Source organism: Aythya ferina (genome assembly GCF_964211825.1).
Source record: "Aythya ferina genome assembly, chromosome: 8".
Classification (NCBI taxonomy): domain Eukaryota; kingdom Metazoa; phylum Chordata; class Aves; order Anseriformes; family Anatidae; genus Aythya; species Aythya ferina.
The window spans coordinates 26,983,325-26,996,646 of NC_140304.1; the positions used below are offsets into that span (position 1 = coordinate 26,983,325).

General features: G+C 47.1%; 1 protein-coding gene across 2 annotated transcripts in view; it reads left to right on the forward strand.

The window, feature by feature from the left end:
• The window catches only part of RNF11 (ring finger protein 11), a 30,446-nt gene that overhangs the window by 15,446 nt on the left and 1,678 nt on the right, over positions 1-13,322 (forward strand). For both annotated transcript variants that reach the window (XM_084528400.1, XM_084528401.1), the window contains exon 2: positions 13,058-13,227. In XM_084528400.1, coding sequence (XP_084384526.1) covers positions 13,058-13,227 — 170 coding nt within the window. The remainder of the gene's footprint in view (positions 1-13,057; positions 13,228-13,322) is intronic.

The window sequence follows — 13,322 nt, forward strand, 5'->3', positions numbered from 1 at the left end:
TGTGGTGCAACTGTCCTCTCCCAAAGAGATACATTTAAGATAGGTGTCCTTCTGGAAACCATCCAGGGAGCTTCAGGGGAGAGCAAAGTCCCTACTGTATTTGGTACGTATGTTTTTGTTGCTTCATTTAAATGCTCAAGAAGAAAAATGCAGCCACAGACTTCTCCCTCCTTAGTGTCAGGATTCGGTATACCCAGCCCCAGTGGGACAGAGCGGTGTTCAGACACAAGCCTCTGGTAAAATTTCTGCTTTGTTGGGGTTTTTTGGAATAACCTGAAATTAAAATAAGCCATGGTCTCCCAAGTTCTGTGGTAATGTTGAAAAGGGATTTGTGGTTGGAAATGCTTCATGAGAGCATTGCTGACAGGGTGCAGCCTAGCAAAGGAGTTTTAAGTAATCTAGAAAGATAACTAAAATATTTCTGTAGTAATTGAGTGACTGTACTTCTCATGCAGCTAGAATCCCAACAAGAAGCTTTCCACCTTTTTCTTCTGTTTAAACCTCTCTAGCTACTACAGTTATCTCTGTAGTTAGCCAAGTAACAAGGCATGTTCTAGACTAAAAGTCAAAAAATTAAACCTAAAAAACTCCCAGGGTTTTCTTGATAGCTGTTTTGTTGTAGCTCTTTTTTTTTTTTTTTTTTGACACAATAACAAACTGAGTACCTCCAGACTTACTGTCTCAGAGCTCTCCATCTGTACCTCGGTGTTACTCCATTTTGGTATTCTATCATGACTGGGGTTTGTGTAAACTGGCAAAGTGTCTTTTAGTGATTGTGTGGGTTGTAGCAGGGCATGGTTATTCCACATCAAACGTTAAGAGGATAAGGTAAGTGAAAGTATTTCTTTACATCTTCATAATACCCGAAACAGTGTGGGTAGTGTCATGTTGTACGGTGTTCACTTCTGTCTGTTAGTGGCCCCAAAAGCAGCGGGTACCTCCCCTGCGTGAGCTGTGCTTTAGTGCATGGCTGGGGAGGTCGTGTGTGCATGTGTCCAAAGCAGAGGATTTGAAAGTCACCCGTAACAATCTTGGGAAATGAATGCTTTTAAATTGGCACAGGTAGCTGCCTTATTTCAGTGGGATTTCATTCTCAACCCCAACCTGAAGCAACGTATTTAGCACCCTGTCAGCTGTTGGGGATTTCTGATGCATTCCACCTAACGCGGAGAGCCCCCGACTGCACGTGGGGGAGCTCAGGCCGTGCTGGGCGTCCTCAAGTCTTGCAGCTGTTCGGATGTGGGTATTTCAGGGTAAATCAGGCCTTTGTCTTCCCATCAGGCAGTCCATATTCAGAAAAATGACCCCTCTGTATTCACAGCACTCCACTTCAATGGGTTTTCTATTCTTCAAGCCACTGTGGCAGCAGGCCCTGGCCCAGGAGGGCACTTCAGCACGCGCCTCGCTGCCACCAGAGTCCCTGGGCCTGGCGTTCATTTGGCTGCCTCAGGCCAGGGCTTGTTGTGGGTGGCATTTGGCAGCTTCCAGTTGTGCGTTTGTGTGAGCAAGCACAGGGATGGGTCAAAAGCAGGTATTTTGGCACTGTTCGGATCGCAGGAGCTGCCTGTATGGAGCTGTACGTCCCTGCTCCTGTGGTGGTGAGGAGAGCGCTCGGTGGGCTTGGCCCCGTCAAGGCTGCGTGGCTGTGGTAGCGGTGCGGCCTCAAGTCTTCTTCAGATAGCTGGTCTTAATGCCAGGAAAGCTCTTTCCATGTTCTGTGAAAGCATGTGGAAGCAGGGGGGCAGGCTGGCTGCAGGCAGGTTTTTCTCTCAGTCAGGGCAGACAACACGAGGCACCGCAGCCCCATGGCCCCTCAGGAGCCTGGTCGGGACCCCAGGTGCAGCTCCGTGCTGCTTTGGGCTTCCCTCGGGTCTCACCCAAAAGCACCCACTGTGAAAGGGCCTGCGCTGAAATGAGCACAATTGGCCTTGGTGTAAAACAAGCACAGGCAAGATCCGAAGAAGAGTGGTTAAAGAAATGACAGACTAGAAATTTTCATTAGAGGGGAGGTTGCTTATGCAGTTTCTGATGGCCATCATAACTTATTCAGCTGTGAAGCTGAACGTCTGCAGCTCATCCTGACTACGCCAGTGAGCGAATGTGTGCCTCATAGGTAACTGTAAAATGGACGGGTGTTTTCTGGGGACAGACTAGGGAGAGAGCAGATGTTCACTGAACTGTCTCTGTGCATTGAAAACTCTAAAATAAGTAGGGAAAATACATTCTGGAAATATTACTCTTGTATAACCAAGTCCTGAGAGAGCTATTTATGATTTTTCTACCTGTTCTTGGCACAGACCTTTTTTCTGTTAGAAGTGGTTTGACAGTTGAATGAGATCACTCTTGGATTTGTGCCCTGCGAGCTAAAAATGCAGAGTCACTGCTTGTGAGGACAAGACTGAGCCGGAAAAAAATAGAAACATTGCCCTTGTGTTCACTGCTAATACTGCACTGGGAAGGGGAACTTCATAATGCTTTAGTATGCCTTAGTTTCCATCCAGTCATTCCCTGCTTTTAGATAGAGCACGGTATAAAAACAAAACAAAAAAACAATGACCAAAAGCAGATTTAGCAATAATAGTTAATGCCTGAGACGTTCCTTCAACATTAATAACTGACCAGCAGAGATGAGCTGATAGCCTGGAGCAGTGCCTCTGGCTATTTACTCCTGCTGCTCATTACCTCGGAGCTGAAATAATTACTGTTATTATCAAATGACACCAAACAAATAGCCAAATCGCCTTTTTTGTGTGTGTTAATTCTCACAGAAGTGGGGCATGGAAGTGGATGCGTGCCTGGGAGAGGTGACTGCATCCTCACAGCGTGTTACCCGGGCTGCGCGTGGGCATCGCCAGCGAAGAAATCCTTTGTGCACAGCCCAGCAGCCGGTGGTGCTGGCAGCACTACCTGATCCAAACCCCATTCACATGACAGCTCGCAGGGCACACCAGAAGTCAAGTGCAGAAGAAGTCACTGGAATCGCACTGCCAGCATTGGGTAGAAGGGAGGGATCCGGTGGGCAGTGGGGACATCATCTCCACACTGGCACACCACAGGGACAGCTCTTCAGGGAGACTCATACTGCATTTAGGTGCCCTGGTGTACAGCTGGTATGTTATTATGTCTGCTTCACGTATCTGTGGCTTTCTAACGAGCTACTGCAGAAACATGCTGAACAACCCCTATGGCTAAGCCATTGCAAAACCCAGCAGTGACTGTGTCCTTTTACTGGCCTGAGAAGGCTGCTGGATTCTCTGCATGGTCCGGGTCCCTGCTGCATTGCCTCGGCTGAGATTTCAAGTCATGCACATTGATCTTAGGGATGTGCACTTTGTGTTAGAAATTCAGATGCAATTAAGAGGGAATAAAAAGGGCTGCGGATCTGACTGTACCATGGAACTGCCAAGGTGTGGCAGCTTCCTGCTTGAGCAAGCACTCGTAATTGAAGATGGCTTTGTTAAAAAACATAATTAAAATATTTCAAATTGAGTACAAAGTTATGATCAAGTAAAGTGTAACACAGATTCCCGAGTTTTGAAATAAACCCTCCTGACACAGGCTGCTTTGCTGGCTGACAAGGTCTCAGAGCAGGTGCCACATGCCAGCAGTCTCTCTGCTGCAGTTTTTCTTGCTTTGTGGCTACCCAGACCCAGCTCATCACCAGCCCTGTCCATCTCTTGAAGCTCTTCTGTGTTAGGACGAGGATTTTTATCACTTCTCTCTGAAGTCATTTAACCTTAGCAGGACGATTGGGTTTGTACCCTTTCTGCACCAGGTGACAGAGTCCTGCTGTCCTGGACTCTTGCTTGCTGCAAGGCCCAATGGAAAAGTCTCCAACAGTTTTGGTTTTGCTTATCTTGTCTTGTTCGCTCCCCACTTTACTGGACTAGGGCAGCTTGGGTGCTGTGCTCTTGCCTGTTCCCTGAGTAAGGATAAGGTCTCAGCCAGGGTTTGCCAAAAGCAGTCTGCTGCGTTGCCTGTTTTGTACTGGGAAGGTGGGGAGCAGAGTGTTTATCTATAGAAAGATCTACTGTGTCCCCCTTTCAGACCTCCTTTTTGATACTTGCTTGTAACTGGGTAGCTACAGGGAAGTATTTAGTGTCATTGCGTAGGATAATACATCAGGAGGCAGCTGATCGGAGATAGCTGCTGTTGATCTGTTTGTTTTCGTCATCCGTGTAACCTCTTATCAGCTGAACTGGCACCCCCGGGACAGCTGTACGCAGGGTGATCTTGTCCCAGCTCCGGCTGTTGTGTCTGTCGGGCCTGTTGTAGGAGCCTGGTGTGTGAGGACTTGCATCTGATGCTATGGTTTGGGTGTATGTTGAAACTTGTTTTAGACAAGGCCATTAACTTGTCTTCTGGGTGGCCCTCTTTGCCCTGGGAAGATGCTTGCTGTGTCACGGGGGTGATAATGCTGATCCCAGACATGAGATCCTTCGTCCCAGCATGTCGCTGAGCCTCTGATGTTCTGCGCACCCTGTACTCCTGCTAAAATGCATTCCTACTTCTACATATCAATCTTACTCATATTTTTCTGTTATTATGTGTTTATTAGTTTTGAAGGGCTCTTGTACTATGCACTTATATACATTATATATATATATATACACATACACACACATCTTGTATTTATACACAGAAGCGCAGCCTGTATATGTTTACACTTGAGCAGCCCTCCCCTGATGGATGGCTCGTCTCTCACTTATGTGCATTTTTGTTTACTCTCTATTTCCGTCTTTTTCCCCAGCCATCCCTCTCAGCTAATTAGGGCTGATTTCTGTAATTTTGCTACCTTGTTCCTCAAGTACTCCAAATACCAGTTCTGTTCTTAGAATTGCCTTCAAACTGACCTAACCAATTTGTGCCAAAGATACATTTTAGACATTTTAGTGCTCTTGCTATTTCTTAAGTGTTTGGAGTCAATATTTCACAATTGGCCTGAGTCCCTAAAAGGGACACTTGTGCATTTTCCTCTGGGCTGCTGGTTTCCAGCTTTTTCGGGCGCCTCAGTGATGGTGCAGTCAGTGATACTGGTTTGTGTACAGCATCTGAGCACAGCGGTGCCTCGGGGCCACAGGACGGTGGGATTGGGCCAGAATCACGTCTCAGAGGCGCGTGAGCTTGGGCTTTTTTGTCTGCTGCAGCCCGAGTGAGTCACAGCCCTGGGTGGCTCGGGTAGGTGTGCGTGGGACACGGTGTCTGGGACGTGTCACGGTGGTTCCCCAGCAGTCAGCAGGACACAGCAGCTTCACTCTGGACCCTTCAAGCAGAGGAGTTGGTCTCACTGAGATTTAGGTGTTTTCCCCACCGCTGTCTAGGACCAAGCTTCTCTGTTTTTTCTTCTTTCCCAAACTTCAGTTGTTTTGTTGTTGTTGAACCTGCCCTTCAGTTCTCCAGCAACCATCTTGCTCGAACCATAAGTGCTGTGTACAGGGCAGCCGTGGTGCTATAATAACTGTCTCTGCTTGCCAGACCTAAGAAGGGGTTTCTGCAGAGATAACCACTTGGTGCAAGTAGGAGAGAACATGTGCCAATAATGCAGATGTTGTGGTTTGCTCATGGGGTAGGATGACTCGCGTACATGTGCTCTTCTCTTACCACCAGCTGCAGGGATGACTGCTGGCCCTGTCTGCTCCGTGTTCTCCTTACCCAGCTGTCTGCCTTGCTGTGTCACCCCTGGGGCATGCGAGGAGGCTGTTCTGTCTGTGAGTGCCCCTAATTTAACGTTTGGGGACAACTGTTCTTCCCTGGCTCCTCTCATTGCAACAGCTTGACAGAAATGCGTGAAGTTTTGTAAATTGTTTGTGGATCTTTCCTCTCCCCATATAAAAATAACCTGTTAAGATAAACACGCCAGGAGCTGTAGTGAGAGGACTTTGTTATCTCGTTAGTTGTGGCCTGATGGCACAAGCAGAGCTGTTGGGAGCTCTTTCTGGAGATGGAGTCAGTTCTCTTGGGCAATTCAATGGCTTGAGACTAGTAAGGATGTGCTGGTGTGTGTGTTAGCCTGCAGAAATCCACACCCCGAAGCTTGGTGGGGTCAGTGGAGAAGGGAGCAAGGACAGCTGAAGCCGACATGGAGCTGATGAGCAGACTTGTTCAGTGGAAACGTGCCCAAGGATACAGCCCTGGAGCCAGAGAAACCTGCTGCACAGCCTGGAAATGTAAAAATTGTCTGGTTGTGTCAGGAGATTGTGCTTCCAGGGATTAATTACTGCTTTTTAATTACTGCTTTTCCCCTACCACCCCTTCTTGCTAATCTCTTGTATTTAGGTTTGCATTGATGATAATCAGATTCCAGGCGAGGTGACTACAGAGCAGCAGGCAATTTCCATCTTCGAGGTAGGACGGGGTGGAAGAGCCAGCAGCCAGGACCCACTGCTGGTGCTTGCCTGCTGGAACTCCCCAGGTGCACTTCCCAGACATTTCAGCGGGTTAATTGTGGAAAAAAGGCAGAGGGCTGTTTTGCAGTTTTAGCAGTAGTAGTTTAAGTAAGGCTACTTCATTGCTGCAGAACCACCAGGGCTTACACCAAGAACTCTGGAAGGAAATGGCTTAAACCAGGTGCTGCTTCCTAGCTGGAGAAACAACACAGGGACTTTGTTCCCTTCCTCTGTTGCAGACTAGTTTCTTAGTCTGCTACAGCAATGACCACCCATGTGTACAACACCCAGTTCAGAATTCAACTCATTCATCTTCCTCAGGAGCACCCTGATGGGAAGCGTGCACAAACCTGAGCACATCCCAGATGCCAGGGGTTTTGCTCTTCTTTCGTGCTTTGCTCGCCTACTTGCTATGGGCAAGTGCACGTTTCGCTCTGCATGACAATTCTGTGGTTTAAGTTAATATTTCAGTGATAATTGTGTTACTTGAACTATAAACGCAAAACTAAGATGTGAAACATTTTATATTGTGGTCTTCTTTTGTCCTTCAGTGCTCTCAGTTTTTACCAAGGAACATGTCAAACAAAGGGAAATAAAAGTAAGGTGGTTTTGTTTAAAATGGTCACGAACAGTTAAAGTAAACTTTCTCTAGCAAGCAGTGATAGATACCTTAATAATTCTTTAAAATTAAATAGACTTTTATTGGCCTTAAAGTTCCAGATGAATCAAATTTACTTTTAAACTTAAATTGTGTAATTAATCTCTTTAGGAAGGAATTTGGGAAATTGTAAGAGATGCAATTGTGGAGAAATGCAAGAAATTGTAACTATTTCCAAGGCAGATGTGTGTTTAGGAGACCAGGCAATGAACCCATTTGCGAGGTGCCATTGGCAGGGGGGAGCTACATGGATCTTCACGCATCTCCCACGAACAAAGGGAACCACTCTTTGGCTCCTTTGCAAATTTGGTAAAGCCTCAATTACAGTTCTGCTTAATATGGTGTTAATGTCGTTTCTGATCTCTTTTCTGGCTGTGTTACTGTTACATGCAGCGGGTCTGCTGGGCAAACCCATGCTCAGGTTCCAGCTGGAGCCAGGGCGGCTCTGGGGTGCTCATGTGTTGGGTCTGGTTGTCTGTCCCAGCTGCCTCTTCCAAATGGCAGAGGTGTGACGAGGGAATTCTGCTTCAAAAAGGACTTTTTAGAGTAAGTGCTCAGCTATCGCAGTTATTTATACTGACTGGCTACCTGGAAGCAGGAATATAAAAGATTGGGTAACGATTTCATTACATGATGTTTTATAGCAGCTGGTATTTAGCTTTATAAATGAACTGTTCTCTTCTGTATGGCAGAAAAAGGCTTTTATAGTTGGCAGCCTGCTCGTAATATTCTAAGGATTATTAAAGTAAGCTGTAGCTGCAGTATAATGCACATTATAGCGGCGAGTGGTTTTACAGTAATATGTCTTGGGGGAGGATATTATTTCAGAGTGTGTATTAACATACAGATGGAGTTTGAGTCTTTTCACCCAGATCAGAATGGCATTTCCAGAAAAGGCCTCTGGACCATTATCCCAGTTAGTTTCTTATGAGTAATAAAGTAGCAGGAGGAGAACGTTTCATGAAATTCACTGGGGATTTTGCGAGCGACAGAAAAACCAAGATTTATTTATTTTTTCTCACCTCCTGCCTTTACATCTGTAAACTGCAGCTGTTTATGCCTAGGTTGGGCTGTTCAGGCTCTCTGCATCTCACGTCCAGGGTGGGACACGCAGGAGGTGAGCGCAGCGGGCACAGAGCTGCTGCATGGCTTCGCCATCGGTGGCCGAGGACATGAGCAGTGGAACAGACGTGGCCCTGGTGCAGCCGTAACGCGAAGCAGCTGCCTTCAGACACCACAATTCGAGACAGGCGTTTGCACAGTGAAGGGATTTCAAAAAGGAGCTGTGGGAGCGATTGGGGAAATTCAATTTGAACTGCTAGACTTGTGTTAATTAATTGGCAGCAGCCACAAGGAGCGTGAGTGCTGCACCTACCGGTATTGGGGAAGTGTAAAAAAGACTTCAGATAAGCGTAGGTAGGAGGAAGTTTGTCTCCTGTGCTGAACAGATGTGCTGGTGTAAAAGTGCAAATAAGCACTTCAGGGTGACGCACACCGAGAGCATTGGAGGAAGAAAATATAAAGATGGAAACGAAGCAAACTGGTCAGTCGTGGAAAATGGGTGGCAGTGGGCAGGCTGTCAGGGACGGCAGCGAGGCTTTAACTTCTGGAGCTATGAAATGTGAGCAATTATTTGTCTCACCTTTGCCCTTCCTGAAAGGGTGAGTTGTGCATGTTGGTGCAATTATTAAAAACAACAAACAAACAAAAGCCGTGATAGCACACTGCTGATATGTGGCGTAGAGGGATCTTAAAATAATCTTTATCCAGGGATTAAGAGTTTCTGATCTACCACTGACCTGCTTTCAGAGTATTACAGATTCATTACACTGGCAAGAACAAGATGAGAGTGCTGTAAAACAAAACAAAAGCTGTTTTACAGCAGCATAAATAACCAGGATAAGTTACATAGATGAGAAGACCTCAAACAAAAAATTGTGCTGAATGAAACCTCATTTTCTATGCAAGAACCAAAGCACGCTTGGGAATCCACATGCAGGAACAGTGTCTGGGCCTTTCAAGCAAAGTGTGGAATCGTTTATTTTCATGAGAAGTGAAACACGCAGACCTCCAGATGCCCTGTACGGCCCCCCTTACCCCTGGGGGAGGAGGAGCCAGGGTGGAGTAGAGATACAAACACCACTGTAGTCCTGAGTCTGAATTTATGCTGTCATCTGAGGGCCAAATAAACACGAGGGACGATCAGGAATTAGGTTTTGTATGCACAGGAAGCCAGGGGGAGGTGTGCTGACAGCATCTGCCTTTGAACAAGGCAGAAGCAGCGGGTGCATCCCTGGGACCGTGGCCATCTGAGGTGTTCCATCATTATTTCCCCCGTATGGATGTAGTCATTGGTGAGTGCCAGGGAGTGATTTTTACTTCTTTGGCTGACACTAACATGTAGATTTGATTGTTTTGGCCTTCTTTATCATTCCTTTTTTTTTTCTCTTTTTTCTCACAGGGGAATAGTTAGATTGAAATTTCATCTCCCTTTGAAACGCCTGACGTCTTTATCCGATGATAAATAACAGAGACTTTGGCTAGAAAGCCAGTGTTTCATAATTTTGTCTGCAAAAACATTTTCCACGGGAGATAAGGGAAAAGTGAGACAGAAGAGCAATAAATCCCTGCTCGTCTTTGGACTGTAATAATAATTACATGGGTAATACGATCTTTTCTGTGTATATGCATGTCAGAGGGCCTGTAGCCACAAATGTAATTTGATTGAGCGAAGCCTTAAATCCCCAGCTCGTTACCCCGGAACATCCCCGCTGGGTTGCGCGGGACCTCGCATTGACCTGGGCTGATAAAAACCGCAGGAGATTTGCCGAGGGCGAGTATTGCTGTGAATAAACAGTCTGGGGTGCTCTCAGAACGAGGCAGGTACAGGCACGCCTCGTCTGTGTCTGTCGCGGGGAGAGGCTGGGCGTGAAGTGGTCATTGCTGCGTTCCCTCTGCGGGGCCGTGCTCTTCCATCTCCATGGTGTCTTTTTTTTGTCCAGGCTTTTTGCAGCAACCAGAGGAGATGAGAGTGCCGTCAGACATTAAGGAAGTGCAGGGGGTCACGGGTGTTGAGCGGTCACTCGTTTTTATTTACAGCACCACGATTTATGCATTTTCACAGCAGCTCGGCAGCCCTCTGCCTCCCGGGTTCTCACATTCCCAAGTAGGAAGGCTTCATGCTGGAAGACAGCACGGTTTGCACCCAGCCTCGCCCATCTGACAAGAGATTCCTGTCTGCTGTGTGAACTTGCAGGGGCTCACAGCTGACAACCATAATAAATTCCTGCCTCCCCTGGGTGTGTGAGACGTGGCTATCAGACACAGGGTGGGCAGCAGCTCTGCTCCGAGGGAGCCTGAACCAGGAGGCCCAAGGGACGAGCGCTGCAAACAGTGCCAGAACTGGGGAGAGCGTTTGTGGGTTTGGCATCTGGAGGGAACAGGGGTCTGTGCACTGCCAGCCCCGTGCTCTGCTCCTCTCTGTGGGCAGAAGTCACCCGGGGAGAGGGGCCCTGAAGTGGTGCCCGAGGGGCCCCCAGGTGAGGGGCCTGCTGACAGCGAGCGCCTGTAACCGACCTGAGCAAGGGAAAGGCATCTCTGCCTTGATTGGCCTTCCTGTGCTTAAAGTCATGCTCATTTTCTGCCTTTTCGTTCACTGCCCAAAACTTAACCTGAAGCAGCCACCAGCTGCCTGTTAGGCCTGATTGCTCGTTTCAGAGCTGTCCCAGATGTGACAGCTTTAACCTTGTGACAGATCCTCGTTTAGCTGTGATCTCCTTGTGCTGCACATGTCACGCTGAGCTGGTGGGTTTGCTGCCCTGACGGACCATTCACCTGCAGGTCGGTGTTCCTGCTGCTTTCAGATGTTTTTGAGTTTTCTGATCTCTTTTCCTTCTCCTGTTTTTGCCTTCCTTACGTTTCTGTGAAAAAACCTGCAGCTGTGGCCATACTGAGGGGAGCTGCATTACCCCAACCTTCCCCTTGTCTGCCCCTGCATGGCCCTGGGCAGTGCGTGGTGCTTGTAATTCTGCTCTTGTTCTGCAGACAGGGAGGGGGGTGCCTCCGTCTCCCGGTGTGAAGCGTTTCATGCATCTTCCTCCGTGACAAATGAAGGAGCCAGCAGTAATGTCCTCCTCTCCTATTGATTTAATTATCTTGCTTCCATAGAGGTATAGCAGCGCCTTGAAAATAAAAAGTTATTGATAGTTTGTGGGGTCTTGCAGTGTAAGACCAGGACAGGGCCCTGCCTCAGGCTGTTGTCTTCAGTGCAGAGGGTGTGCAGCATTTGGGAAGAAGAAAAACTGCTTCATTTCCTTGGCGTCACAGGCTGCAGAGCCATTTCGTGGGTACTGTTATATCTGACAGGTCATCCTTAGCTTCAGCTGGTGATTTTCTCTAGCCAAGCAGCGATTAGAGAATACTTTAGATAATTTAAACCATTAGAAGGCAGCTGCTCTGAAAGAAATCTGTGATTCTGTGAAATGCAGTCTAGAGCAGTCAGGAAATTAATCAAACTTTGTGAACCACTGGCGTTTTTTCTTTGGAAGCGTGGCTCTATCGGCACTCCCCAAACCTTCTCGGAAGCCCTCTGTGAGGAGATCACAGGGGGGAAACCCTGGTGTAGTTGAATTAGGAGAGGGCTGAATTCTACCCCATCGGTGAGCTGCAAGCAGTAGGCACTGTGTTAAAAGCATTGCCAGGGAAACTTTTATTTCTGGTGTTTCTTGTAAGTGAGAGCTTCTACTGCCAGGCATCACGGGCTCTGGCCAGCGAGCAGCTCCGAGCCTCCTCCAGCCATCCTGGAGCCTTGCCCCCGGCTGCGCTCCTGCTCGCCACGATTTGCAGCAGCAGCAGAGTCACCTTAGCTCAGGAGCAGGCAGGTGGTGGTGCCAGCAGGTTGGTGCTGGTGTCCCTCTAAGCTGGCTGTGTGCTGGAGGAATCCATCTGGGTGCTGTGTCCATGTGTCCCATGTCACACCTTTGGCAGCAGCCAGGTGCAGGGGCAGCACGAGGGGACAGCCCGTCCAGCTCCTCTGTCTATAAGTTGATTTTTTTCTGCTGTTTAAGAAGCACCGTTTAATAGACTTATTGCAAGAAGTTGTCTCTCTTAACAGTAGACTTATGGTTACTGGTCAGTATTATCCTAGGAGTATCTCCTGTTCAGAACTAGTATTTACTTTCAAAAAATGCTTTAAAAGCGAGGCAAGGTGTTAATGTAAATTTGAAAATGTCTGCTGTAAAGCTCCTTCATGATCAAAGAAGCTTCTGAGACCGTGGCAGAGGAAGGAATGCAGAATACTTGCACACCGCGTAGTTTTTGCTTGGGAAAGGAGTGTTCTGAACATACATCAGCTGAAGTCCAGTTTGGGAGAACTTGTAAAATTATATAAACATATAAGAGAAAATGTAGAACATCAATTATTTACTTAAGCAATTATTTTTATTGTCCAGGTAACATTTTTTAAACATGCAAGAATTCAAGTCTGCAGTTCTGGATTGGAGTTTGGGTGGCCTAGAATAGCTCACGTTATTTTTGTTATCACAGAAGTCATAAAGCATTCCTCTCTGAAGCTCTCGGACTCGGCTGTCCTCTTCTTTGCAAATAATTCTTCCTAAATGTAACAGCAAAACTACTTTTTGGTACAAGTATCGGGGCTTCTTCCACTTGCAACTTAAAGCCATTACGTTGTTTGATTCAGTAGCTGCCAGTTCACCAGGTGCCTGTAAGATTTATGTGCCTGCTCTCAGGTGGAGTTTGTGCACATATTTCATCTGTGAATGACTCACGGAGACAAAAAGCTTCTGCAGAGAACAACCACAAACAGCTGCTTGCCCAAGATGCTGGCCTCAATCCTTCATCCCATTATGTCTATAATTATAGCCCCAAAATTGTAAAGTAGGAGTGGGAGATCACAGAATCACTTGTAGGACTGAGAAGAAAAGTTAAGTACATTGTCTGTGTGCTAGGAAATACCAGGAAAGCCTTTTTTTTAATTGAACTATTTTAATTTTAGGAGCAAGTCCCTGTTCCTGTTTATCATCCGACCCCTAGCCAGACTCGGCTAGCAACACAGCTGACAGAAGAAGAACAAATCAGAATAGCGCAGAGGATAGGCCTTATTCAGCATCTACCTAAAGGAGTCTATGATCCTGGGAGAGATGGCTCCGAGAAGAAGATCAGAGAGTAAGTTACAGAAAACTAACAAATAATTTGGGTGTTGCATTGGTTTATGATATTGCCATAGGAAACCTGATCTAGGTGTAATTTGACACAGCTTT